General features: G+C 37.2%; 8 protein-coding genes and 1 pseudogene across 12 annotated transcripts; 5 read left to right on the forward strand and 4 right to left on the reverse strand.

Moving 5' to 3' along the window:
* The first annotated feature begins 31 nt into the window (after nt 1-31).
* On the forward strand, nt 32-2,798 carry LOC104714809 (UDP-glucose 4-epimerase 4). The gene is made up of 9 exons (XM_087467894.1): nt 32-343; nt 590-639; nt 917-1,052; nt 1,153-1,254; nt 1,350-1,577; nt 1,851-1,929; nt 2,019-2,101; nt 2,202-2,293; nt 2,397-2,798. Exons 1-9 carry the CDS (start codon nt 161-163, stop codon nt 2,488-2,490), a joined length of 1,047 nt encoding a protein of 348 aa, XP_087324020.1. The 5' UTR covers nt 32-160; the 3' UTR covers nt 2,491-2,798.
* Nucleotides 2,799-3,512: 714 nt separating this feature from the next.
* Nucleotides 3,513-4,996, reverse strand: LOC104714810 (uncharacterized). Its single transcript, XM_010432277.3, has one exon. The coding sequence runs from the start codon at nt 4,704-4,706 to the stop codon at nt 3,684-3,686; it is 1,023 nt and encodes a 340-aa protein (XP_010430579.1). The 5' UTR covers nt 4,707-4,996; the 3' UTR covers nt 3,513-3,683.
* A 507-nt stretch (nt 4,997-5,503) lies between these two features.
* LOC104714811 (phosphatidylinositol 4-kinase gamma 2) lies at nt 5,504-7,928 on the reverse strand. The gene is made up of 2 exons (XM_010432279.2): nt 6,154-7,928; nt 5,504-6,067 (listed from the first exon to the last, which is right to left on the reverse strand). Exons 1-2 carry the CDS (start codon nt 7,462-7,464, stop codon nt 5,690-5,692), a joined length of 1,689 nt encoding a protein of 562 aa, XP_010430581.2. The 5' UTR covers nt 7,465-7,928; the 3' UTR covers nt 5,504-5,689.
* Nucleotides 7,929-9,884: 1,956 nt separating this feature from the next.
* On the reverse strand, nt 9,885-12,313 carry LOC104714812 (calcineurin B-like protein 8). Of its 2 annotated transcripts, none has more exons than XM_010432280.3 (9): nt 12,126-12,313; nt 11,515-11,654; nt 11,236-11,318; nt 11,032-11,091; nt 10,749-10,857; nt 10,564-10,616; nt 10,402-10,482; nt 10,201-10,313; nt 9,885-10,076 (listed from the first exon to the last, which is right to left on the reverse strand). In XM_010432280.3, the coding sequence occupies exons 2-9, from the start codon at nt 11,603-11,605 to the stop codon at nt 10,022-10,024; spliced, it is 645 nt and encodes a 214-aa protein (XP_010430582.1). In that variant the 5' UTR covers nt 11,606-11,654; nt 12,126-12,313; the 3' UTR covers nt 9,885-10,021. The 2 variants fall into 2 exon arrangements, with proteins under 2 accessions (XP_010430582.1, XP_010430583.1); XM_010432281.3 differs by having other exon boundaries at nt 11,515-11,657; nt 12,126-12,283.
* Nucleotides 12,314-14,155: 1,842 nt separating this feature from the next.
* Nucleotides 14,156-15,042, forward strand: LOC104714813 (mediator-associated protein 3 pseudogene; annotated as a pseudogene). The gene has a single exon (XR_015565328.1). The product of XR_015565328.1 is annotated as a mediator-associated protein 3 pseudogene (transcript).
* A 295-nt stretch (nt 15,043-15,337) lies between these two features.
* On the forward strand, nt 15,338-16,838 carry LOC104714814 (uncharacterized). Its single transcript, XM_087467897.1, has one exon. The coding sequence runs from the start codon at nt 15,555-15,557 to the stop codon at nt 16,656-16,658; it is 1,104 nt and encodes a 367-aa protein (XP_087324023.1). The 5' UTR covers nt 15,338-15,554; the 3' UTR covers nt 16,659-16,838.
* A 203-nt stretch (nt 16,839-17,041) lies between these two features.
* On the reverse strand, nt 17,042-18,556 carry LOC104714815 (small ribosomal subunit protein bS6c). The gene is made up of 2 exons (XM_010432286.3): nt 18,118-18,556; nt 17,042-17,519 (listed from the first exon to the last, which is right to left on the reverse strand). The coding sequence occupies exons 1-2, from the start codon at nt 18,508-18,510 to the stop codon at nt 17,277-17,279; spliced, it is 636 nt and encodes a 211-aa protein (XP_010430588.1). The 5' UTR covers nt 18,511-18,556; the 3' UTR covers nt 17,042-17,276.
* A 224-nt stretch (nt 18,557-18,780) lies between these two features.
* On the forward strand, nt 18,781-20,702 carry LOC104714817 (26S proteasome non-ATPase regulatory subunit 8 homolog A). The gene is made up of 6 exons (XM_010432287.2): nt 18,781-18,922; nt 19,243-19,321; nt 19,606-19,708; nt 19,811-20,074; nt 20,172-20,283; nt 20,376-20,702. Exons 1-6 carry the CDS (start codon nt 18,818-18,820, stop codon nt 20,514-20,516), a joined length of 804 nt encoding a protein of 267 aa, XP_010430589.1. The 5' UTR covers nt 18,781-18,817; the 3' UTR covers nt 20,517-20,702.
* Nucleotides 20,703-21,687: 985 nt separating this feature from the next.
* Nucleotides 21,688-25,353, forward strand: LOC109124806 (protein NLP6). Of its 3 annotated transcripts, XM_087467895.1 has the most exons (7): nt 21,808-22,303; nt 22,478-22,674; nt 22,773-23,067; nt 23,181-23,228; nt 23,362-24,259; nt 24,338-24,658; nt 24,756-25,353. In XM_087467895.1, the coding sequence occupies exons 3-7, from the start codon at nt 22,774-22,776 to the stop codon at nt 25,223-25,225; spliced, it is 2,031 nt and encodes a 676-aa protein (XP_087324021.1). In that variant the 5' UTR covers nt 21,808-22,303; nt 22,478-22,674; nt 22,773; the 3' UTR covers nt 25,226-25,353. The 3 variants fall into 3 exon arrangements, with proteins under 3 accessions (XP_010430590.1, XP_087324021.1, XP_087324022.1); XM_010432288.3 differs by having other exon boundaries at nt 21,688-22,303; nt 22,478-23,067; XM_087467896.1 differs by lacking the exons at nt 21,808-22,303; nt 22,478-22,674 and having other exon boundaries at nt 22,868-23,067; nt 23,181-23,260.
* Nucleotides 25,354-26,405: the final 1,052 nt, after the last annotated feature.

Below are 26,405 nucleotides of genomic sequence, written 5' to 3' on the forward strand. Positions count from 1 at the left end.
CACGTGTCTTCTCTTCTCCACTCCTCTTTTTATTCCGAAAACACACAAAGAAGAAGAAGAAGAAGAAGAAGAAGAAAGGTTAGTTATTAGTATTTTTCCAGGGAAGCTTCTCTTTTTGATTCTCTCTCTCTCTCTCTTCATCGCGCCTCTTGGAGCTTCGATGGTTGGGAATATTCTGGTAACGGGCGGTGCTGGTTACATCGGAAGTCACACGGTTCTTCAGCTTCTTCTCGGCGGCTACAGCACCGTTGTCATTGACAACCTCGACAATTCCTCTCTCGTTTCGATCCAACGCGTCAAGGAGCTCGCCGGAGATCATGGTCAAAATCTCACCGTCCACCAGGTTTGTTCATCTTTTTCTTCTATGTGGATCATCATTATTCCATTCCGAGAGTTTTGGTGAATCATGCGTTGAAAGTTTTTTTTTGTATCTCGATTTGCTTATGATGCTTGATTTGGGAAGTTATGTTGATCTTCTAGTCGTTTTCAATTGCTGGATCGAATTGTGGCTCGACATTATCATTGGTAATCTGAGATTATTTGTTATTAGATGGCTGATGATGAATCTTATATATATATATACCTGCAGGTGGACCTTCGTGATAAACCCGCACTTGAGAAGGTTTTCTCCGAATCAAAGTGAGTTCTTTTTTAGTAATTTCTTCTTACTGATTTACTCATTTACAGGCAAACACATGTTCAAGTCTTAAATCTCGTGAATTTTGACTTTGATTTCGTGTTCTTAATAGAGAGCCTTAAGATCCGAATAGCCTAGGACGAGAGAATCTTATAACAGAGAATTTCGTTTTGTATGTTTCGTGCTAAGATCTGATCAAAATGAGAAATGCTTTGTGTTTCCATTTTCCAATCCTCCAGAAATGTGACTTATATCCCTCTTTGTGTCTCTGTAATGTAGGTTCGATGCAGTAATGCATTTTGCTGGAATGAAAGCAGTCGGCGAGAGCGTGGCGAAACCGCTTCTGTATTATAACAATAACTTGATTGGGACTATTACACTTTTGGAAGTAATGGCTGCTCACGGTTGTAAAAAAGTAATCCTCTTTCTGTTCTGTATTACAGTTTTTTTTTTCTTTTTGGTTTTCCTTATGTATGTGAAATATGATTTAACCTTCTGTTATTGATCTCAATCAGCTTGTGTTTTCTTCATCTGCTACTGTGTATGGCTGGCCAAAGGAGGTTCCTTGTACAGAAGAGTCTTCCCTGTCTGGGATGAGCCCTTATGGACGGACAAAGGTACTCGGTAGTTTTCGATGCTGAAGCTGAAAGCTTCTTTTTTTTTGTAGATTTGATTCGTATTTATTTATCCTGAAATGTTTCCCATTATGTAGCTGTTCATTGAGGACATTTGCCGTGATGTACAACGTGGTGATCCTGAATGGAGAATCATAATGTTGAGGTACTTTAACCCTGTGGGAGCTCACCCTAGCGGTCGCATTGGCGAGGATCCTTGTGGAACTCCAAATAATCTCATGCCTTACGTCCAGCAAGTCGTTGTTGGGAGGCTGCCTAACCTAAAAATTTATGGAACCGACTATACCACTAAAGATGGCACCGGGGTAAGACTCTCACATCCTTATACAAAATCCTGTCCTTTGTATCCCTCTCACATAGAACTGCTTCATATCCTAGATGAGAGGCACTAGATGGATTTGAGTCATCACTAGAACTCCTTAAGTGTCACGATCTATCTTTTGATAGGTTTCACTGTGGATTAAATTTCTTCCACAGTCGTCGACTCAACTTGACCCGATACTTTGTGATGGAATAATTTTGCTTTTATCCTTGGGGTGATGAGGTATATTGATCTTATCCGTCTTTTTCTGTTTCAGGTACGAGACTATATTCATGTTGTTGATCTAGCAGATGGCCATATATGTGCGCTTCAAAAGCTAGACGATACTGAAATAGGTAGGCTTTTCTTACCAAATTGTCTCGACAGTACATATCCGCTTATGTATACAAACAAGCTCAGGTGTTTGACTTGGCTGTTGTGCTAGGTTGTGAGGTATACAACCTGGGAACCGGAAAAGGAACAACAGTGTTGGAGATGGTTGATGCATTTGAAAAAGCTTCTGGAATGGTAAGACGATCACTTCTGTGTCTCTCCCTATACAAAATCATAAATGTGTACGCACTTACGCATGTGTGTGGACTTGATAGTTTGAAAATAATGCGTACAGAAAATCCCACTGGTGAAGGTTGGAAGGAGACCAGGTGATGCAGAAACCGTCTATGCGTCAACAGAAAAAGCTGAACGCGAACTAAACTGGAAGTAAGTAAAGAGACCCAACGAATCCTTTATATTTAAGTATCATGAACCCTTTTTTTTTTTGCTCAAGTCTCTAAGACAGAAGAAACTCAAAATCTGTGGACAGGGCAAATTTTGGAATCGAAGAAATGTGTAGGGACCAATGGAACTGGGCAAGTAACAATCCTTTTGGTTACGGTTCTTCATCAGACACAACCTAACAAAAGCACTAAATCCAATATCCCATTCTTTCTATTTTTGGGTCTCCTCTTTTATGTTACAGTTACACACTACTCAGGTTTTAGCTCTGAAGCCAAAAACAAACACAGTGAGGGAGAACTTACTTCTCTATTCATATCATATATATCTGCCTCCTCCTTTTGTAATTTATATTTATATATACACGCATAGGTTTAACTTGAGCGTATTCTTTTGTTTATTGGGTTTGTATTATCTCTCTTAGGAAATTATCTTTCATGGGATTATTATATTTGTATTATTTAGGAATTGAATTCAATTCTTTTTCATATGGGTTTTTGTATGCTATTTCAAGTATTTTAATATATGAATTGAAACCTCTGCATTTCAATTTGTCCTTCTTCTTCAGCTAATAAGGGCGAGTAACGTCTTCTTTTGAAATGAGCAGAGGGGAAAAAAAAAGCCCAATTACACAATTGCAGTAGACAAACAATTGAAATGAAGAAAATTACAAAGAAAAAAGGACAAAAGATCATTGAAGAAAAAACACAAATCTCAAGGATAGTGGGAGCTTCTCCAATGATGTGACTTCACTTTCTCTTTATTAATTTTCTTCTTTCTCCTTTGTTTGACTTCTTGAAATGATAAAATACACACAAAATACAACAATATCAAGGTCTATTCAAAATACATAACACAACAAATTTTGAAAATTATATACTTTTTTTGGTATATTCTCTTTGCTTTTAATAAACATTTTAATACTTTTTCTTTAGATCCAAAGATATGCAATGAGTTTCACTTTTACTTTACAAAACAGACCTTTTGGAAATGGAATACAGATCTTTCAATGGTACGTAAGTAAAACCCATATGCTTATGCTACCACAATCAACTTAAGTACAAAACTAAAAAAGGTTCAGCCATATTCTCAGGAACACACATCAGCATTTTTGGGCTCAATTGATGGAGAGAACGTGATCATTATATAGCTTTAAAAAGAACACTAATAAAACTAAGCAACAACATCAAAACAAAGACTACAGTACTATGAACTTACTCTTTTTTAGGAGAAAATAATAAATTTTTACAATTTCTAATTAATTTCCTCAAACATAAAAGGAGCAACAAAATTAGTGGAAAAGGGACAAAAAAACTATTTTTTTTTTTTTTAAAAAGGGGCAAAAATAAATAAAAATAGGGAAATTAAAAGAAAATTAGCAATGGAAGCCCAAGACGGATCCATCGGCAATAGAGACGGTGACCCGACAATCCGATTTAGCGACCACGTGATGTGTGAACACGTGCAGTACTTTGACCCGACCCGCTAACTCCATCTTCGACTCTATCTCCATCGTTGGTCCGACCCGATTCCCATACCCGAAACCCGGATTCGCATATCCATCTCCTAGAGTTGGCCCCGTTCCTCCCCCGCCGAATCCTCCCGGCGTACCCGGAAATCCAGGCGGAGCTCCGGTTCCTGGAAACCCCGGCGGAGCTCCAGTTCCTGGAAAACCCGGTGGACTCATACTTCTCGGGTTACCCGACCCGGGATTCCCTGGAAAAACCGGTGGATTTGGGTTTCTCGGAAACGCCGGAGTACCCGGAATTATCGGGGCATTTCCTGGAAACTCCGGCGAGCCTGGATTCCTCGGAATACTCGGAGGACCCGGATTCCCAGGAAAATCCGGCGTTTCTGGATTTCCCGGTAAATCGGGAGTTTCAGGGTTTCCCGGTAAATCGGGAGTTTCAGGGTTTCTCGGAGCGACGGTGAAATCCGGAGGACCAGGCATTACCGGCGAATCTGGAACAACGGCGGCGGAAACGGTGGAGATGGCGGAGGAGGAAGGAGGAGAAATAGGGAAAGATTGGACGGTGAAAGTGGCGGCCATGTATTGAATCCGACCCGAATCAATTTTACCAGCGGGTATGAACATAAACCCGACTTGATTACCCGAGTAAAGGAGCTGAATAGAGCTGTCGTAATGAGAGAAAACGGCACGGTTGGGGTTTCTCACGGCGACGTACTGAGAGAAGGTGAAGTTAGCTGTGTTGTTGGAGATGGCGAACGAAGGGAGTTGGACGGCGTTAACGGAGATCTTGGGGTCTTTTGGTTTGAAGACTGTGAAGTAAACGACAAGGAGGACGACGAGTAAGATGAGCAAGAAGACAGTGGCGACGGCGCAAGAAGCTAGATTTGTTCGGCTGGAAGAACGGCGACGACCGTGAGGCTTGGCCATTGCCGAGATCGGAGAGTGTTTGGAAACGAGGATAGGGTTGAAGCAGTGAGTGAGTGATGTGAGTGAGAGAGTGGTGGAGTTGAGACTGTAGAGAGTAGAGAGTGCTTCGAGAGCATTTATTATTATGTCTTTTTTTAGGACAACCAATGAATCAAAACATCATTAAAAGCCTTTTCCTTCTTCATTTACATTTTTTCTCATTTTGTCATTAGTCACTCAGCCCAAAACATTCATTATAAAAAGTGTCCGAGTAAATTTGGGAAGATAGATATTTGAAACAGCAAAATATAATGTAGATTAGATCCATTTTGACAAGTGAAATAGACTGGTTGATTAATTTCATTGTTCAGCTTATTGCATTAATCAAGAATGTTTTTTGTTATTTAGTATTTTAATTTGAAAAGATTCCAAAGTCACATGATTTTTTTTTTTTTTTTTTTTTGGCAACCTCCAAAGTCACATGATTTACTCTCTTTTTTTTTTTTTTTTTGTGTATGTATATTTCCACATGTAGTGGGTGAGATTGTCTAAAGTTCCATATTAAGTGAGATTTGCTCATTAATTGGAAGCCTATAGTATCTAATGTAATGGAAAGACAAAATCTACACAAGTCAGACTCCATGACTCATGAATCAGAGAGCACACTGCCAAATTATGTAACTTCGGTTGGATCCAACTTGCAAAAGAAAATATCACTAGAGAGAAAATGACACAAATGCCCGTAGATAGATAGGTTCCTTACTTACTTTGTGTATCCTCCTCCTGCTCCATACCACAAACAGCACAATTGACAATAGTTACAAACAAAAAACAACAACGTTTTATTTATGGTTTAGGGAAAAAAAACACAAGAGTTTAAAGGGCTTCTTTCATGGAAGAAAAAAATTATCCAAGAAGAGCCTATCAACGTTTTTCTCAACATAATAGATACATTACATACATACATACCGTAAAACCAACTTGATTATGTACTTTAAAAAGGGTTACTTAGTTAGCTCGTCCAAGCGACGATCCATGGCCACAGAGACTGCTTCAAGAAACGTAGCCTCACTCGACGCAGGCAACACCGAGTTATGAGCTTCTCTCACTATCTCTTCAATCGCCGAGTCTTTGTTCACCGTTTCTCTGCACATTATGCTTCCTATTTGATACGGCGTTAGGTTTCTTTCAACGCCTTTCTTCAGCAGCATCGTGGAGATACGTAGTGTGCGTGAGACAGCTTCAGGAACATTCCAGCCATGGTGTTGCAGAAGCGCGATGTCTTGTTCGGAGTCTAGAGAGTTAATGTAGTCAAGAGTGTCTACAGAAAACGGGAGTTTTGCTTGCGGCCAGTAAAGCCACTCAAATGTGCAATCTTCAAACTGCAAACACATTTCAATAAATTAGTTCTACTTGAACATATATTGGAGTGGTCAATGTTGAAAAAAGTTGTGAAGACAGAACTTACATTCTCGGGCAGACAATAGCCATGATCAATGGGAATTAGAACAGTTTTCCCTTCTTGAGTTTTCCCGGTCAATATGTTTCCAGCATGTCGATCTGCATTTGCCATTCTTATGTCAAAGGCACAGATTTTATGCACTTCTTCAACAGGAAAAGCTCCAGGGCCAATGTCTTCGCAGCTTCCATTGTTCTTCATGAACATTTGCAAAGAACCAACTTTGGCATACTCTGTAACAGCAGAACCGTTAAATCCCTTTGGATAGTTATACACTTTGTGTGAGCTTCTGACCATTGCAGTTGGTGGCACACCAGCAAAACCCATAACTTCTTTAGACAAAGATCTTGGTCCGTTCTTTGGATGATCTAATAAGTAAGCTGCAACTTCTCTAGTTGCCCCTTCTCCTACTCTAGTTCCTCTCTTCAATCCCTGACCATCTGATGACACAGGAAGCTGCTGAGGATTGTTGACAGCCATTGGTTCCTCATCCATGGGCTTGAAGACAGATACATAGTTGAGACCAGAAGAATCCTGCATCAGATAGGTCCCTCCAGTTCCTTCAGCTGATCTCACAGGTGGATTACCTTTGTTCAACCCATCAACCGTGCGGCCAATCATCTCCTCGAGAACCTTAGGTAATTCCACATCAGGGTTAAGAACAAGAGGCTCTAAAAAGACGTCTTTTTTACCAGAAGAAGCATCTTCTTCTCTTATCACAGGAGAAGGAAGATGAAAAGCTTCTTTCACGGATTTGTTAACAAGCAAATGGATGACAGAGTTGCTACCATCTTTGCAAATCCCATCAATGATTCTGCTGTCATCAAGCTTCTCCCCTTGAAACAAGATCTCCTGATCATCAACCTCAGGAAACCCTTTGCCCTCTTTAGAGATCCGTTTCTTGAGATACCCAACATTCCTACGACGATCGACATGAAACTGAAAGAACTTGCCGCAAGTGGTGATGACAGTGACAAGCAAAGGATCATAGAGCTTAAGCACCAAATGCAAGACACTACCACCAGTGACACCATAGTCCTTAACGCGCGAGGCGTTCCTAGCGAGCTCTCGACCACTGAAAACAAGTTTCTGTCTTTTAACCCTAAAACCATTACAAGTCTGGATCCTAAGTTTGACCTCGGCGATGGAATCAGACTCCAAGATGAGCATAGGCATCGTAGTAGAACCAGAGATGCTAAGGAAGACCAAAACAGATTTGACAGCAGAGTAGTGCTGCTGCTTTGAATGTTGTTGGTGAGCAAAAGCAAAACCCGATCCTTCTCTATGAATCGGACTCAAAGCAACTTCAGCTACTGACATTTCCTATTTGAATAAATAAAAAAAAAAACCCTAAAATAGCTCTCTCTCTCTATTCTACTTCTTGTCGTACGGGTATCAACAAGAGACACCCTTCCATGGAACTAAATCGATTTCGGAAGTTCCAAAAAACCAAAAAACTAAATCAAACCTCCCTCCCCCCCGAACCCTAAAAAAGGAGACGAAACAAACAAGGACGAACCTATCTATGATAAACTCATTAGCAAAATTAAAATAAAATAAAACCCAGAAAATTCCAGAAACGATCTAAAAATCGGAAACGAAGATTAATAGAAACCAACAAAAAGCCACCAATTTCTCGAAATGGATGATCTATAGATGTGTTTTTGATTTTCTTGAGAACAGAATCAACGGAAGGAACAAAGAGAAGATTTGGATCAATAGAAGAAGAAGAGGAAAGCTGTTTCTTTAAATAGAAGAAGACGCGCTCGCTCCTTTAAAGCCTTTTTTCCTGATTTTTGTTTTTTTTTTTTTTGTATTTATCATTAACGCCGTTAATTTTTCACATTCACGACCGTTTACTTTCTTTCTTTCTTTTAAAAAAAATAAAAAGCCTTCCAATAATAATACTAATATTCCCTTTACCTTTTTTAAAAAATATGTATTCTATATAAATTACATTCCTTTTTAGTTTAAATTTCTCAAAATTAATACGCGCAAATTGTGAGTTGATATGTCTTATCTTAATTTCTAAGATATGTAGTAGTGTTTATAAGTTTATAACTTAAGTATTACCATTTTACAATTTTTAAGATAATATTAAGATAAACTATATTATTAATTAATGAATCCGTTCTTATCTGATTAACGGATGTAACGTGGTGATGATGCCGTCATCGAATTAACGGGAATATTGACGTGGCTTTTGGGGTTTTGCAGGCTAACGACGACGTTATCGTGAGTCATTCTTCCAAATAATATCTTGCCACGTGTGATTCTTTGTATAAGGAAACAAAAATCAATCTAAAAACATTCAATTAAAGTGATTAATCATTTTTTTTGTTAAGCAATGTAATTAAATTAACTGGAAACATTTTTAACTTTTTCAGGGAAACTTTGAACTGGTCTGGAAAACCGAGATTATTGCCGTTGCACATGGTTCTTGGGTCCTCTCTTTCCTCTACCAAAAAATAAAAATAAAATCATGTCTCAAAAACCTAAATCATCATTTCATTACATAGTTTTATACTAATACAATCATTTAAATAAAATATCTAAATACATTACTCCCCCTGTCTCACAAAGATTGATGTTTTGGGATATATTTTTGTCCCACAAAGATTGATGTTTTGTAAACTTCAAGAACTAATCATTTAAAATATTTAAATTTTTGAATTGTTATTGGTTTATATTTTCTCTCTCTACCAAAAAAGTAATTATAACTTAATTTACAAAGAAAAACTAAAAATTTTCTTAATATGTGTGAAAGTCTCAAAACATCAATCTTCCTGAGACAGAGGGGGTATATGAATACTAATGAGTCATATAATGTAGCCGCTAGGTTCGTAGAATCCTTCTCCTGTTTTTATCAATATAAAATAAATTAAAACGAGTTCTGTTTAAGTTTAACCATTCAAGAAATTAAACGTAATTTTCTTTCAACTTATAGCTTTGAATTATTATTGTATACACCACTAACATAATGACATGCTAATTCTCTATGAAAATATATCACCATGAATCACAATTCACAAATAATATTTAAATAGTTTTGTATATTATGATATATATGTATATGTATATAAGTATAATAACAACTTTTATAGGATTTTTTTCATTAGTAATGATGGTGAACGTTACAACAACAATTGCTGTATGTACCACGAAAGAAGGTTCAAAGGAAAGTGAGTCATCATAACAATAATAAAAAAATATTTAAAGATACATAACGTTTCTTTCGACAAGATTCCATTACTAGTTCATGCATCTATATATCCTTGGCTTAAAATTATACTGATTTCTTATCCTTAAAAAAATCCTCAAAATTATCGGTTTACTTAGTTGTGTCCAAATTCTTTAGTCTGACGTATGACCAAGTATAACCAGTTAATCTAAATCAAATTTCATTCAAAAACTTAAATATAATTCGATTTTATAAAACCAAATAGCAGCATCTAAAGCTTCCCTAAATTAATTAATATAAATGAGTTGTTGAAAATTTCTAGTATGGCCGGTGGCTTTTAGTTGCACTGGTGGGTGGCTCCTCCATAGCCGTTGCGCACTCAACCAGTGACCGTTACGAGTGTGGCCATCTTTTGTCACGTGTCCTCAGGTCATTCGCTCACGATCAAAAGTAGGACAATTTTTGAATCGGACCATACACTTAAACTAGAGACCCCCGGCCGGCATTGTGTTACCGATCGGTTTAATATTATAACGGTTTGGGTTACCCAGATTTAAAATTCAATGTAAAATTCCCTTCGAATTGAATCGATATCAACAACAGTAATAACTAAAACGAACGTGAAACATATGCATGATAGTAAAAATTTGTAAAATCAGTTTCAGACTTGTACTTGATCCGAAGGTATCCTCTCATCTAGTCTTCTACTTCGGAGTCGAGTACAAAGCTTGGAAATGCTAATGTCACTTCCCTAGAAAAATCATTATATATAAAAAAAAAAAGTGACGACGACGTAAGTTATCAATAACAAGAAAGATAAAAAAAAAAAAAAAAAAAGTTTGAAATAAAAAAGTGAACAGCTAAATATAGTATACTTGAGGTAAGGTAGAGTCATGTTCTTGAGGATTGAAGGATTCTTAGCGATGAGCTCTTTCCACTCTTCTTCATCGATCTTCCCATCTTTGTTTGTATCAACCTCGAGCATCGTCTGTTACGTTGGTAACAAATTTAGCATGAGATAATTAATAAATAGGAATATATATTAATGTTGCAAAATAGATGAAAATATTTAGGACCTGTTCCACGATAGCTTCAATAGATTCTTCCGATATTTCTAAGTCTGTTTCACCTAGTAGTGCGCCCACCATCTTCTTCAACTATTTTATATGCATACAGCATACATACATCACTTTTATATATTATACCAATTTATGAGATGTATAGCATTTTATCAGTACCTCATGGGGCTGGATGAAGCCGGTTCCATGGAGGTCAAAAAGCTTGAACATAACTACAGTTTTTACAACATACATACGTAATCTATTTAGTAAAAAACCCGTATGTAAGTACTTGATCTCTTAGATACGCACATAAAAACGTATATTTTCATGATCCTAATAATTAATATAAGTACGTTACGTACATGCGGACTTTTCATGTTCGGGAGTGTATGGATGGAAGATGCTAAGGGAACGAACAAATTCTCCAAACTCAATCACACCGTTTCGTTTCCTATCAAACATATAAAACACCTGCACCACCACCACCACCACTATCTCTAATTAAACCACTTTTTTTTTTTTTTTTACTTGTCGTTACATTGAAAGTAAAAAGTACTCCGATCCTCCAATAACTAACCAAGGATATATAACAACCCAAAATTAAATATGTTAAGATGCAAGTATATATGGAATAGATATACGAACCCTGTCCGCAAATAGATTTTGCATACTGCTGTTTCTGAACAAAGCCAGAAGAAGCTCTTCCTGCTCATCAAATATTCATTATTAGTTCGTTTAATTAAGATGCAAATTAAATCCCAAATTAAAAGTGTGATTTGTTTTATTTAATCTACTAGCTTTCTATAATTTTTTTTTAAAAAGAACCATCAAGAAAACAAATGTAATTACCTTATGGATAAGACCATCATCGATAATGGATGTACTAAGCTTCTTGAACAAATTGTGTAAAGCCTCTATCTCATTCACCGTAACTGCATAGATAATTCATATTATATATTGCTTCATATATATATATATATAGATCTATTTTACAGCTCATAGTCGTTAATTGTCATTGGGTGTGTCGTCTCTCTCTATTAAATAGTCTTTATCTTTTCTTAATTAATTAGTCTTTTTTTTAATTCAAATTAGGAGAATTTTGTGAGGTTAATTCTTGTTTTGACTTACAGGGAGTTTCGGATGCAAGGACATGAGGATCCTCATATCCACGAGGATGCTTTGTTCGCTTCAACGAGAAGCATTTCACGAATGCCAACATTTTTCAATAACTTTTGGTTTGGTACGTAATAGAATTACAATTTATTGTTCTGCTAAAATAAGCAAAACCAAAAAAACAAAACAAGTTTCAGACTCCCGATCTTAATCTTTGTATCAATGATCCGTTCAGATTATAAATATAACAGAAAAGAAATGATCATTATAAATATAACAAATTTAAAGAGAGATTTATGATCTCTGATCATATTTTATATATGTTCAAAATCACGATCAACGAATCAAGAACATGATGAGACATGCAAGAATTAGGAAGAACACGAAAACATGTTTGAAAGTTGAACTAAGAAGATGGTCAAACCTCCTATCATTAAGTAACAAAACTCTGGAAAGTTTCCCCCATTTATTTTTGATATAATCGTATATATGTCAAGATCAAAATAAGTCTACAAAGTCAAGATCTTTTTGCTAAGACAAGAAAACGAATTTGTTGAAACCGGTATATCTATGTAGAGAGATCTCTATTTACATATAGAAAACAGAAAATCAAAAGAGAATGATACCTGGATGATGTTGTGTACCACCAACTGGTTTGGATTTCAGAGTTGTTGTTGTTTCATTAATTTCCTGTGTTTGACAAGACTCTAAATTTCAATGATGATTGTGATCGGCGGACAACAAAAAAGGTTTTGCTTCTCTATCAAAATTATATACATGTATTGTTTGTTGTTAATCTAAGTAATACTTTATTGAAATTCAACAATCATTTTTTAAAATAATAAAAAGGTGGTGACTGTACGATTTTCGATTTGACCCATAAAGATATATTGTTAATAACGAAAGTTTGTAGCAGTACATTACATAAACAGGTGACTAAATAAATTAATATGTAAAATTAATCAGCATCAAAAGGACATTTAAACATATATATATACTCTCTGATCAAAATGATTGGAAGAGAGATAAGGAGATAAACAAAATGATAATTACACAAATTAAATACCTATACCTAGGATCATTCCCTTTCATTTTTGTTTTAAAATTGCATTTCCTTCTCACTTTTTTTTTTTTTTTTTTTTTTAAAGTTTATTATAAGCAAAACCTATGCTTTCCTAATAATATTGGAAAGTACATTTCTAATATAACTTTATGATGGATAGTTTCTTACATTAGAATATCATTTACAAATCTATGTTTGAGAAAACAAATTAATAATAGTCATTAAAATATTAATTATTTTTTTATAAAAACGAAGAGACAAAATGAAGATATAATAAAAAGTAATATTTAAGTTTACTGTATAATGTTAATTTATTATTTAATCGTTATATTATTCTACCAATCGAATAAACCACAGAGCTAGATCGATCAGAAAAGTCTCATTCGTAGATACTAGATAGCAGTATAACACACCCCAATCCCATCGTAGAAAACACAAACGCACCTCCCAGTCTCCCACATACAAATTTTTTGATTGGATTATTTCAGTGTATTAAGACATTTAGTAGGCTTGAACATATATTTTAGGCCCATTACTCGGCCCATTAAGACAAGGTTTTTGAATTTTGTTGTCGTTATGTAGATATTTTGAGATAAAGTATACTCGTTTTGCTCAGCTAACAGTTTGATAATTAAGGTTCGTGCATGGCAACTTTTTTTTAATAATTTGTGCATCCGAACCGCTAGGGTTATGCAGAGAGCCGAACCGATATTGGTTTACTGTAGCAAATCGGGCGCTTGGCAAAACCCTACTATAAGCGCTCGCATCCTAGTGTACTATAAGCGCGAGTATCCTAGTATCGACAGTATATAATCATCTTAGTTGAAGGTCACAGACATGACTAAATAAATTAATATGTAAAATTAATCAGCATCAAAAGGATCTTTAAACATATATATATATATATATATATATACTCTCTGATCAAGATGATTGGAAGAGAAAAGGAGATAAACAAAATGATAATTACACAAATTAAATACCTATAGCTAGGATCATTCCTTTTTATTTTTGTTTTAAAATTGCATTTTCTTCTCGCATTTTTAAGTTTATGTTTAACCTATCATTTCCTAATAATACTATTTGACAAGTACATTTCTAATAAATAAAACTTTATGAAGGATAGTTTATTACATTAGAATGTCATTACAAATATATGTTTGAGAAAAGAAATTAAGAATAGTCATTAAAGATAAAAATATCAAATACTTATACAATTTAATTATTTTTATAAAAACGAACAGACATTATTAAATTTTAAAAAGATAAAATACTCAATCAAAATGAAGATATAATAAAATTCAATATTTAAGTTTACTGTATAATGTTAATTTGTTATTTAACCATTATCTTTGGTAATTTCCTAGAGAAGAGAAGCAATTTATAATAATTATATTTTTTTTTTTGTCAAAAATAATAATAATTAATTAAGTGGGAGTTTTTGTGCAGTAGTCGGCCAAAATTTATTAACCTCGTTAATTCTCTGTTTGTTTTAGGCCCATTTAATATCAGAGAGAGTGTTTTGTTAGACCCAAAGTTGGATTTTGGTAAAACATAGTCTCAATTCGTAGATCGATCAGAAAACATAGTCTCAATTCGTAGATCGATCAGAAAACAAACTCTCAATTCGTAGATAACAGTATAACACACCCGAATCCCATAATAGAAAACACAAACGCACCTCCTACATACAAATTTTTTTGAAGAATCCTCCTTTGGATTATTTCAGTGTATTAAGAAATTTAGTAGGCTTGAACATATATTTTAGGCCCATTATTCGGCCCATTAAGACAAGGTTTTTTGAATTTTGTTGTCTTCTCTCCGAAACCCTCATCTTCGTCGATCCTTCCTTTGCCCGGCCGTCTCCATCCAAAAAAAAAAAACAATGGAGGAAGAAGAAGCAGCAGCGAGAGAAGTGGTGATCGATAAGGATCTGAAGAAGAAGATCAAGGAAACAGTGAAGAAGATCCTGAAACGTTCGAGCTTACTTGAGATCACAGAGATCAAGGCCCGGGAAGAAGCTTCATCTGAGTTGGATCTCGATCTTTCGCGAGATCCGTACAAGCTCATCGTGAGAGAAGCCGTCGATAGTTTCATCGAGAAGGCGATTACGAAGATTGAGACTGAGATGGGAAAGCTTCATACTCAGATTGTAGAAGATGTCGATGGAGTAACAACCGAGAAAACAACAACGACGACGAAGAAAAAGAGGAAGAAGAAGAAGAAGAAGAAAACAAAGAAGGTGGTGGAAGAAGAAGAAGAAGAAGAAGAAGAAGAAGAAGAAGAAGAGACAACAGCTACTGCTTCTCTAGTGAAGTAGAGTAGGCTTGATTGATGCAATAACCCCAAAGTGTATCAAGTTGTCTAACATGATGATGATCCTTCGATATATAGCTTATTACTATTTGGACCTCTATAGTCTATATCATCATCATCTTTGAGTATTTCTGTTATTCAAAATGCAATAACCTTTCTAACAATCCTTCATATTGACACTTCAAATTAATTTGCTTTCTTTCTTGGTTGTGATTATGGTGAGACACTGATACTATATCAAAGTGTTATGAAAATGCATTGTTTTCCTATAGCAAATGATAATGACATTTTCAGTTCTTTCTTTGGTAGCTTAGAGAGATTGTGACATTATTTGCATTTTACGAGAGACATTTTATGAAGATTGATTGTCAAGAATCTAGATTGACTCACACCACGTATCTTACATGTGGTGCTCGTCTGTCTTAAGTAATTCTCATTACAATCGACCTTTTTATTCATGGACACCAAATTAATCCACAATTCTATAATATGCTTAAAACGTAACTCATCATCATTATAGGAAGAATACAAAAAAAATAATACTAATATTTAGATAAGAGAAGGGTCGTCTAAGACCACACAATTTGCTACCCCATCATATTTTCTTCATACAATATAATAATAAACACAAACACGCATCCAAAGAAAACTAAATACACAGTTTGATAAGATTAAAATGGGTTGTGCATCGTCCAAGCAAGCCAAAGCCAACGTCGTCGCCGACGTCTACAAACCACCGCCTTCTAGTTTTGCGGTGTTTGATGTCAACGCCATCCAAGAGCCATGGCTAAAACTCGAACAAGAAGAAGATGATGAGAAACCGCCATACGCCGCCGTGCCAGCCAAGGTCCCAGACACTCTCGAGGATGATGACGAAGATGACGCTCCTAAAACGTGGGATGAGGTCAGCAAATCTTTAGAAACTAAACTTAAACCCGCCGCCGCTAAACCACCGGAAGAGGTCTCCGTTAAACCTCCAGCCACTCCTCCACGGCGGCTTCCGCGGAAGAGCGCATCCTTCCACACATTGGACGAGCTTGAAGCGAAGGCCAAAAGAAGCATCGCCGCACAAATCCCTACGACGGTGGTCAAGCTTAAGAGAACCGAGTCTATGTCCAAGTTAAAACCCGAGTCAGAAGATAGGACGGAGTCGACTCAGTCGTCCTACTCAGGGCCTAGGTCAGTGAAGGAGAACATATTCGTCAAGAGAGACAGAGAACGGAGGGAGAAAGAAGGGAACAAGAAACCGGTGATGAACTGGGACCCACTTAGGGAGTTCCCGGAGAAGTGTCCGCCGGGAGGAGGTGAAGGTTTGGTGGTCTACACGACGTCCTTGCAAGGAGTGCGTCGCACGTACGAAGATTGCATGCGTGTGAGGGCCATCATGGAGCAGCAAGGAGTGGTGGTGGACGAGAGGGACGTGGCTTTAGATGCCGGAGTGTTGAGCGAGCTTAAAGAGCTTCTTCAAGACGAAGCCACTGTGGCGCCGCCGAGAGTGTTTGTGAAAGGGAGGTACTTGGGAGGAGCTGCGGAAGTGACGGCGATGAACGAGAACGGGAAGTTAGGGAGGGTGTTGAGGTGGGCACGTGTGGAGAGAGTAGGGGAGGAAGGGAGGCTCACGTGTGAAGGATGCGGAGGAGCGAGGTGGTTGCCTTGTTTTGAGTGTGGTGGTAGCTGTAAGGTGGCTGCGGTCGCGGCCGTGAAAGGTGAAGGGTGGGAGAGGTGCGTCAAGTGTAATGAGAATGGACTGATTCGTTGTCCCGTTTGTTTTGTCAATTGAGGGAGTGGTTGAGATAATGAACACACAATAACGTATATGTTTGTTTGTGACACGTTTGCTTAATTTCTCTTATTATAGTGAAAATGTTGAAAAAAAACACGCTAGGATCTAGCTTCCTAGGTCTCTCTCACTTGTATATATTGATGGTTTTGATCATTACATGATCAAGGTGTTCAACAATCTCTCACTAATATATGTTTTGAGCGTGACAAGTGCATCACTTTGGACAAACACTCTCCAAATCTCTACTAGCTTTTCGTCACCAGTATTAATACAATAAATCTTGAAGAAGACACAATTGCTTTCTTTGTGGCCAACTTGCCACCATTCATGTCAAATGGTGCAATGAAACAGAGCTAATATGAGTCTTTAGCATTATGGTATGTAGCGACGGGTTAATTATATTTCTGTTTTTGCAAATGCATACAAGTATGCTTCTCAAACTTAGCTTTTAGAGTTTCTCACACTCTGTTACATAAGAAAACAGAGCAATGCACAAAAAAAAACACATAGAAGCAGAACCAAATAAAGAGCGATTTACCTTTGTTCTTCAAAGCAACAAAAAAGAAGAAGAAAGAATCTGACTTTTCTTACACATACACAATATTCATGGTCTCTTCAGTTGTACTTCCTCTTCTTTATCTTGAAGGAAGACGATCGGATAACGTCATCGTCGGCAATGAGAACGGCCTCAAGGGGAGTTATTGATTCGGGTCTGGTGAAGTAAGTGAAGAGAAGGTAGATACCATCCAGGTAAGTGTTAGTTTCTCCAGCTTTGTTCTTCTTCCTGATGCTGTAAGCCAATGGAATCACTCCTCTGTTGAACACTTCCACATACATTCCACCTCCTGCCACAAGCAACTACCACACACCACAACAAAAAAAAAACAGCGATATAAACAAATCTTTCAGAGAGAGAAATGTGCAACTATCGAAACCCAACATCCATTTCGGAATCCTGATTTGATTAAACAAGTGACGACATAACCTAAAGAATCCACACATATACCACTAATAAGAACTGTGCATTGGTTTCATTTCGAGCATCAATTCAAGAACTGAGTAAAATTGTTAGAGGTATGACATGACTAAGAAGTGCACAAAGGGCTCCTATCCTATCTTGTGCAGATTAGTATATAGTTTCTATTGTTTATTACTTGAAGAGTCGATAACCCCACAGAAGGATGAGATTGCTCTTAATAAAGCTAAAACCTTTACTTAATTTTCTACTAGGGATTGTCACATACATTTCAACTGGATAAAGAACCCATTAACTGAGAATACTCAACTCAACACTGAAACCGTTCTCTAGAAGGTTTTGCTTGTGATCTCTTACCTATAGTCCATATAACAGAAAGTTTCAAGTTTCTAATGGAATCCCAAAACCTCGTCTATTTCACAAAAATATCCCTCTGATATGAAACAGGAAACAGGTAAATTTGGAGACTTTTTTAGTTACCTCTTCGTATTTTTGGGTAAGACCAAGCCGTTCATCTTCAGACATGTCTGGTCTCAAAACCGCCATTGTTTCGTACTGCCTGAGTCCAGGTGGGCACTGAGGTTCCGGTTTGTCTTCAAGGGCAGTTGAGACTCCCGACCCGGGAGGAGAAGTCGGGTCATCGTCCGAACCGAATCCGCCTTCAAAGAAAGTTCCAGAGAAATCAAGAGCCTGAGATTTCACCACAAACTTAGAGCCATCTCTCTTCTGTGGTTGTTGTTGTATCGAGGCAATAGGCTTCGACTTCGAAATAAATGGCCTGAGAGAGTGGGAGAACGAGAGTAGCGGCTGCGAAGATACATTAGGCAGAGGGCAAACTGCGGAATTTGAAAGACATAGCGAAGACGCCACCATTGTTGTGTGATTCGAGAGCTTTCAAGTTTGGAGAAAGCAGAGAGACGATGATGGGGTTTAATTTTTGTTGGATAAGAGATGATGATGTTGGTACACGTTAGTCAGTGGTGCTAATATGCGCTTTGGGCCTTTTTAGATTGGATTCGGCCTGTTAAAGGCCCATTTTGTAAAACACATGTTACCACTGTTTATACCTCTTCTATCTTCCCGATCAAGCCAGTTCGGAGCAAATCAAATCTATAAGAAAAGAATCGTCGCCGGTGAAGAGAAAAAAAGATAGAGATAGAGAGAGAGAGAGAGTTAAGCAATGGATCCGCAGCTAACGGAAGTTTCACAGCAGTTTGAGAGATTCAAGGCGGCGTTTGCGAGGAAGGATTACGATACCTGTAGTGATCTGTTGTCTCAGCTTAAGGTATACATCTCTCTCTCTCTTCTTTGAACCCTAATTTGTTTCGATTTCTCTTCTTTGCATATGTATCTGGTTTATCGATTGAATTTTAGGGGAATATTTATGGGGTTTGTCTCGAATCTATGATAGCTTTGATGTATTGAAGTGAAAAAAATTAGGTTATTAGTGAGATCTTTTACAAGAAGAGCGTAAGTGCTGATTTCTATATTAAGGGATTATTAATGTGAGTAGAACATGTAGGGTTTAAGTCTATATTACAATTGAACGTTGAACGGTGAGGATTTCTTCTTATGTTGGTGGTTTTTGTTGGTTATGTTCTTCAGGTTCTTCTGACCAAATTCACTAGTCTTCCTCCATTGTTCGAGAGTTCACCAAACGCAGCTCAGGAGCTCACTATTGCAAGTAAGGTTTCTGTTTTAATTATTTTTAGATGACTTGTTTCGAGGAAGTTTATAGTTTTGCTATATAGTTAAGTTTGGTTCATACCTCTTAAGGGTCACAAAGCTTGAGAGATTGTATCAGGCTGTACTGTTCTTTAGTTCGTCTGTCTATCCCAATATGTCTATGCATGACGTTAGCTTTTAGATTGCTGTTTACTGGGTTTACATTATTCTTCTTTGGATTGAGTAATTTGGTAAATTTCTGTTCTTATGGATTATAAAAGTTTGACTATTGGTGAATTCTAGGGGACATTTATGAGCATGCTGTTGTTCTAAGCGTAAAAACCGAGGATCAAGATGCCTTTGAGAGAGATTTCTTCCAGTTGAAACCTTACTATGTGGATGCCAGGTGAATAAAGAACCAGCTTTCTCTGAACACTATCCTTTTCCATTTTGATGCAATGTTTTTCATTTTTGTTCTAACATATCATCTTCTTTTCCTCTGCACCAGGAACCGTCTTCCCCCATCTGCACAGGAGAATCTTATCCTGGGTCTGAACCTTCTGAGGCTGCTTGTACAAAATAGAATTGCTGAATTCCACACCGAACTCGAGTTACTTTCATCAGCTACACTGGATAATCCTTGCATCAAGCATGCAGTTGAGCTTGAGCAGTCTTTCATGGAAGGTGCCTATAACCGTGTGTTGAGTGCTAGACAGACCGCGCCTGATGCAACTTACGTCTATTTCATGGATCTCTTGGCAAAGACCATAAGGTAACATCAATGCTTCCATCTTTCTCTGGATTAGTTCAGTCTCATGTCTTCTCGCTTGTTATCTCACCTTTTTCTTTTGTGATGACTGAATTATCAGAGATGAAATAGCTGGATGCAGTGAGAAAGCTTATGATTATGTCTCTATCAGTGACGCTCGGCAGATGTTGCTGTTCTCTTCTGATCAAGAACTCTTGAACTATGTCAACGAGGTAAAAGAAAAAAACATTTTGTGCAAACACTTGGAACCTTATTAATTTTCATGAACCCTTGACGCGATTTAGGTTTTATCATATAAATACAGGAGCACCCCGAGTGGGAAGTGAAGGACGGGTCTGTTGTCTTCCAGAAAGCCAAAGAAACTGCACCGTGCAAAGAGATTCCATCTCTGCAACTCATCAACCAGACTCTAAGCTATGCCAGAGAGCTGGAGCGTATCGTGTAAGATCCGATTTTTCTCAGTGTTCGTCTCTTCTCTTGCACTATGTTCCTGGAAATCTCCGGGTCATAAAACTTTGTTATCATGTAATGACTGATATGGAGCGACTAAGTATGTCTCAAAGAAGTGATTTGGTTAATTGGATTTGGCAAATGAGACTTTGTTACGATATCAATATGTTCTTTCATAGTCTTCCAAAGCCTCTTACGTTATATTATCCTATTGTTTATGATGGAGTTTTTAGTTCAGTTTGGTTATTAGGCTCGGGTTTTGGAGATTCTCATAAGGTAGTGTAGCCGATTGCTTGCTTTGATTAACCATCTAGTCCAAATATGGAAGAAGGAGAAAGTCATTTAGAGGGTTTAGGACTCAATTTGTCCATTGCCAAAACACTTGTCAACTTGGCAGACAACTTGAAACAAGTGGGGGTGGGTATACGTTGCAACAAATTCTTATGTTTGGGGATTAACGATTGATTAACACAGCTAATGAAAAAATTAGTAAAGTAATGATATCATTAGAAGAAAGAATACTTGCACAATTTAGATGTCCCCACTAGGAAAAAACACGTTACTGTTAATAAATATACTAATAGTATGTATATTAACCAAAAAGGGATGAAGTAATGATCCACTTTGGGTAAGTAGTTGAAAGTGGCTGAGTGGTTTCTAACTTTTTTATTCATCTCCGAAAGTGAGATTCCGTTTATCATAATTCTTTTTATCTTTCGGGGGAGGTCAAATAATTGCTTTGTTAATGATAGTTATACGTATATGGCAAAGAGCATAATAATAATAATGGGGGAATTAATTAAAGAATAGGAGTCGTTGATATTCTACTACTCACCCACAACAAGCAGCACTTAGTGCCTAATTACGTCTTAAAGGCTTTTTAGACGCATAGAATATGTTAATGACAACTTGTTGGTGCTGGACGTGTAAGAAACGTCTTAGACATATAATCAATTCATTTTTTTTTTAATGAAATTTGATACAAATCGTATCCTCTCTCTGATTCCACACCTTATTTATTTATGTGTGTATCGAATTTTGTCAAAGACAATTGTCAAGAGAGAGATGGTCAATCAAAATCAATATATTAATTTTAGAAACTTCCACAAAAATAAGGATTCGAGTAGTAAAATAAATACCAATCTTAAAAAAAGATAATCGAATTTGGGTGGAAATCAAATGATCCAATAAAAAAATTTAAAGTCGATGCTTTGTGTCCCAAAAGAAAATAGAAAAGAAAGAATTTGCATGAAGATATTCTAGTGGTTGGGGTAAAATGGTACAGCGTGGAATCATCAAAATATACACCAAAAAAAAAAATTATAATACTTCCAACTTGCTTCCCCTTCTCCTCCTCCTCTCTCATTTCTTATTCTTCTTCTTCTCAACTTGCTTTGAATCACAGTTCTGCTTTTTTTTTTTTTTGCCTCGGAGAGATTTAAAAGGCGAAAGATATTTCCGGAGATAGATATATTCACACTTTTACTCTGACGAAGCTTGAATCACAGTTTCTTCTTGTTGGTGTGGTCTTCTCTTCTCGTCGCCTGCTTGCTGTTTGTTTGATGGAACTTGACGATTTGGATCTCAGCGGTTCTTGGCCGTTAGATCAGATAATTTTCTCTTCTAATTTCAAGTCTCCGGTCATTTTCTCCTCTTCCGAACAACCTTTCTCTCCTCTCTGGTCCTTCTCCGAAGCTGCCGGTGATGTCGGCGCCGGCGATCTTTACGTAGCTCCCTCTCGCTTCACCGTACTTGCTCCTCCTCCTCCTCCTCCTCCTCCTAGTAAGTTTTAGATTCCAACTTTAGAATCCAATTCGGATAATGTAGTACTAGTGGGATACTAGGATATGCTTCCAACTCCTTAATTGGAATTTTCCCGGATTTAAGTAAATGTTGGCATTGCTTTGATCTTTTAGATTAAGTTTGAATTTTGGATGTCGATCGCAAATTATGCAGGTTCAGAAACTGATACCACGACCAAGGCGATTATTATTGATAATCATCATGCTGCTCCTTCCCCCTATTCTGGTATAATGCCCTCCTCGGAGAATAATAATAATAATCCAGATTCTTACTGTGCTATCAAAGCCAAGATGACTCAAGCCCTTAGATACTTCAAGGAATCTACTGGACAACAACACCTTCTTGCTCAGGTTTGGGCGCCTGTTAAAAACCGTGGACGATATGTTCTTACTACTTCAGGACAGCCCTTTGTTCTTGCTCCCAATAGTAACGGCCTTCATCAATACAGGATGGTTTCCTTGACCTATATGTTCTCCCTTGATGGTGAACTCGACGGTGACCTCGGCCTTCCCGGTCGCGTTTTCAGGAAAAAGTTACCTGAGTGGACTCCCAATGTGCAGTATTACTCCAGCAAAGAGTTCTCCCGCCTTGGTCACGCCTTGCACTATAATGTTCAGGGAACCTTGGCTTTGCCTGTTTTTGAACCATCCAGGCAGCTCTGTGTTGGTGTTGTCGAGCTTATTATGACTTCTCCCAAGATTAATTATGCTCCTGAGGTTGAAAAAGTTTGTAAAGCGCTTGAGGTTTGCTTTTCTTTCTCCCTTTTTTTTTATTTTTTTTCTTTTTCTTCTGGGGGTCCTTTTATCAGTATCCTTTGATCTTACGGTGACATGAACGTTTTCTACTTGTGTTGCAGGCTGTGAATCTGAAAACTTCGGAAATACTGAACCACGAGACCACTCAGGTTATCTGCGAGTCCAAATGTCAAAATCTCGAGTATTCTTTCAGAAACTTTCAAGAACTGTCTTGAGTTCATTTTGTTCTGTTCCTTGTCGTTTTGATCCCCATTTTCCTTTTTGACTTCTCCTTTATACCAGATCTGCAACGAGGGTCGCCAAAATGCATTGGCTGAGATTTTGGAGATACTGACTGTGGTGTGCGAGACCTACAAACTTCCTTTAGCTCAGACATGGGTCCCTTGCAGGCATCGCAGTGTTCTAGCTTTTGGAGGTGGTTTTAAGAAAAGCTGTTCGAGCTTTGATGGGAGCTGTATGGGGAAAGTCTGTATGTCTACCAGTGATTTAGCGGTTTATGTTGTGGACGCTCATGTTTGGGGTTTCAGAGACGCTTGTGCTGAACACCATCTGCAGAAGGGACAAGGTGTTGCTGGGAGGGCGTTTCTCTCTGGAAATCTATGCTTCTCTAGGGATGTTACTCGGTTCTGCAAAACCGACTACCCATTAGTACATTATGCACGCATGTTCAAGTTGACGAGCTGTTTCGCGGTCTGCTTAAAGAGCACCTTTACCGGGGACGATGAGTATGTTCTTGAATTCTTTCTTCCTCCAGCCATCACAGACAGGAGAGAGCAAGATTTTCTGTTGGGCTCTCTGTTTCAGACAATGAAGCAGCACTATTCGAGTCTCAAGGTTGTCTCTGAAACTGAACTCTGTGAAAACGAAATATCTCTTGAAGTCGTGGAAGCTTCAGAAGACGGAATGGTTTACTCGAAACTTGAGCCTATCAGGATACATCATCCAGCACCGATCTCTAAAGATTATCTTGAGCTCAACGCTCCCGAACAGAAGCTGAGCTTAAACTCTGACCTTATGGCTAATGGGTTTGAGAGGTTCCAAACGCTTGAACCTTTACCGGAGGCCAAAACAGTGAAAAAATCAGAAAGGAAGCGTGGTAAAACCGAGAAAACAATCAGTATAGAAGTGCTTCAACAATATTTTGCTGGTAGTCTAAAAGACGCAGCAAAGAGCCTCGGTGGTATGTTCTTAACTTTGTCTATTGATTTTTGTATTTGTTGATGGCAAACTAAAAGAACTTTGTGCTTTCTTTTTCCAGTTTGCCCAACAACAATGAAACGCATTTGTCGACAACACGGAATCTCACGGTGGCCATCTCGCAAAATCAACAAGGTGAACCGATCTCTAACACGACTTAAACATGTTATAGACTCGGTTCAAGGTGCTGATGGATCACTCAATTTGACCTCCCTCTCCCCTCGCCCTTGGTCTCACCAAATATCTCCAACGGAAAACCAACCACCAAAGAACTTCCCTCCAGCTTCTACATCTCCTCCAAGTTATCTCCAAGATGTCAAGATTGAAAACAGAGATGCAGAAGACAGTGCAGGTTCATCAACATCGCGTGCTTCTTGCAAAGGTAAAAGTAAAAAGCCTTTCAGCATCTACATGTATTCTACTGCAAAATCTCAAGATCCGTCACCATTGTTCTCACACTGTCTCGTCGTATTTCACAGTGGGTGTTATATGTGAGACGCGTTTTCGGCTTCCAACACACAACCAAGAAACAGTCAGGCAGACGGCCTTGGACGATTCGGACAGTAGCTCTAAAAACATAGCTAATTTTTGGACACACTTAAGCTGCCAAGATACAGCTTCTCCAACAACACTCCACAATAAGCTCGTGAGTATAAAGGCAACGTACAGAGAAGACATCATCAGGTTCAAGATCTCACCGGAGTCGGTAAGCATTATGGGACTGAAGCAGCAAGTGGCTAAGAGGCTGAAGCTCGAAATGGCTGCGTTTGAGCTCAAGTATCTAGACGACGACAGCGAATGGGTCTCGGTCTCGTGTGATGCTGACCTCAGTGAGTGCCTTGACACGTCTGCAGCGAAAGCAAACACACTGAGGCTCTCAGTACATGACGTGACTCTAAACTTTGGGAGCTCATGCGAAAGCTCAGAGGAAAACATGATGTGCTTATGACAATGCTTCACTTGTATGGATCTGAGAGTTTTGTTTTCTGGGAAGAGGAGTTTTAGACAGTATTCATTTTTTTGAGATGTATAAAAATGCATACTTCTCCACATATCAATAGATGTTGATTGGAACAATCTATACTAATAAAAAGTAGGAGCTCCTAAAGGCGTCCACATAGGATTTTAAACCACCAATAGGGATAAGACATGTCACTAATTAACATTTTTAAAATTTTCTGAATTTTCAATATTAATAATTATTTTAAACAACCTATAAGGATTTGACATGTCATTCTTTAACATTTTTTAAATTTCCAGAATTTTTAGGAAAAATAAAATTTTTAAATTTATAGAAATAAAAGAACTATGTACAACGTCCCACATCGGATATAAATCTTTTAGACATTGGTTCATAACCAGTATAAATAAAGATTAATATGCTTCCAACAGCAAATGAGCAGAAAAACTTGATTTATCAGGTGTCCAAGTTAAAAAGTTTTATTCGTTTGATCTGATTTTTTATTTGATCAAACTAAAACTTTACAAAGTTTCAAAGAAATATTATAATGTTGAAAATTTTTAAAATAGTTTAAAATATTATAAATATTGAATTTTTTAAAAGGTTCAAATATTATATTTTGAAACCTTTTAAAACTTCAAAATCTTATGATCTTTAAATTTTAAAAATTTATTAGCTTATAAAAGGTTTCTAAAAAATTATAATTTATAAATTTTAAAAGTTTAAAATAGTATAGATATTGAAACTTTTAAAAGTTTCAAATATTAAAAATATTTAAACTTCATAGAATGTTTGAAAATATTACAATTACTTAACCTCCATAGAAATTTTAAAATATTATATCTATACTAATAAAAAGTTGAAGCTATAAACTCCTAAAGGTGTCCATACAGGATTTAAAACAACCAATAAGAATTAGATATTTCACTAATTAACATTTTTGGAAATATAGTAGTAATCTATATTATTAAGAATTTTTAGAAAAAAAAATTAAAATTTATAGAAATAAAAGAAATATGATATGATATTCTTGCAGTAAAATTTTTATTTTTAAGTCTAAGAAAGAAGGATTGACATCGCAAGACCTTGAGTTGATGTTATTTGAGTTTAAAGAAGAAGGATCAACGAAAAGCACAAATATTATTTTAACTATACATGTGTTCATATT

The sequence above is a fragment of the Camelina sativa genome, chromosome 9, assembly GCF_030686135.1.
Source record: "Camelina sativa cultivar CO46 ecotype springtype chromosome 9, ASM3068613v1".
NCBI lineage: Eukaryota > Viridiplantae > Streptophyta > Magnoliopsida > Brassicales > Brassicaceae > Camelina > Camelina sativa.

Bases quoted from the DNA above. Each gene is read 5' to 3' on its own strand.
- LOC104714809 (XM_087467894.1), top strand. From the start codon at position 161: ATGGTTGGGAATATTCTGGTAACGGGCGGTGCTGGTTACATCGGAAGT. The intron at 344-589 runs GTTTGTTCATCT...ATATACCTGCAG, and splicing joins AAAATCTCACCGTCCACCAG to GTGGACCTTCGTGATAAACC. The intron at 2,294-2,396 runs GTAAGTAAAGAG...ATCTGTGGACAG, and splicing joins GAACGCGAACTAAACTGGAA to GGCAAATTTTGGAATCGAAG.
- LOC104714810 (XM_010432277.3), bottom strand. From the start codon at position 4,706: ATGGCCAAGCCTCACGGTCGTCGCCGTTCTTCCAGCCGAACAAATCTA.
- LOC104714811 (XM_010432279.2), bottom strand. From the start codon at position 7,464: ATGTCAGTAGCTGAAGTTGCTTTGAGTCCGATTCATAGAGAAGGATCG. The intron at 6,068-6,153 runs GTAAGTTCTGTC...ATGTGTTTGCAG, and splicing joins GCTATTGTCTGCCCGAGAAT to TTTGAAGATTGCACATTTGA.
- LOC104714812 (XM_010432280.3), bottom strand. From the start codon at position 11,605: ATGTTGGCATTCGTGAAATGCTTCTCGTTGAAGCGAACAAAGCATCCT. The intron at 11,092-11,235 runs GTAATTACATTT...TTTGATGAGCAG, and splicing joins ATGATGGTCTTATCCATAAG to GAAGAGCTTCTTCTGGCTTT. The intron at 10,483-10,563 runs GTACTGATAAAA...CATATAAAATAG, and splicing joins GCTTCATCCAGCCCCATGAG to TTGAAGAAGATGGTGGGCGC.
- LOC104714814 (XM_087467897.1), top strand. From the start codon at position 15,555: ATGGGTTGTGCATCGTCCAAGCAAGCCAAAGCCAACGTCGTCGCCGAC.
- LOC104714815 (XM_010432286.3), bottom strand. From the start codon at position 18,510: ATGGTGGCGTCTTCGCTATGTCTTTCAAATTCCGCAGTTTGCCCTCTG. The intron at 17,520-18,117 runs GTAACTAAAAAA...GGTGTGTGGTAG, and splicing joins TTACCCAAAAATACGAAGAG to TTGCTTGTGGCAGGAGGTGG.
- LOC104714817 (XM_010432287.2), top strand. From the start codon at position 18,818: ATGGATCCGCAGCTAACGGAAGTTTCACAGCAGTTTGAGAGATTCAAG. The intron at 19,322-19,605 runs GTAAGGTTTCTG...GGTGAATTCTAG, and splicing joins TCAGGAGCTCACTATTGCAA to GGGACATTTATGAGCATGCT. The intron at 20,075-20,171 runs GTAACATCAATG...CTGAATTATCAG, and splicing joins CTCTTGGCAAAGACCATAAG to AGATGAAATAGCTGGATGCA.
- LOC109124806 (XM_010432288.3), top strand. From the start codon at position 22,084: ATGGAACTTGACGATTTGGATCTCAGCGGTTCTTGGCCGTTAGATCAG. The intron at 23,229-23,361 runs GTTATCTGCGAG...CCTTTATACCAG, and splicing joins TGAACCACGAGACCACTCAG to ATCTGCAACGAGGGTCGCCA. The intron at 24,659-24,755 runs GTAAAAGTAAAA...CGTATTTCACAG, and splicing joins ATCGCGTGCTTCTTGCAAAG to TGGGTGTTATATGTGAGACG.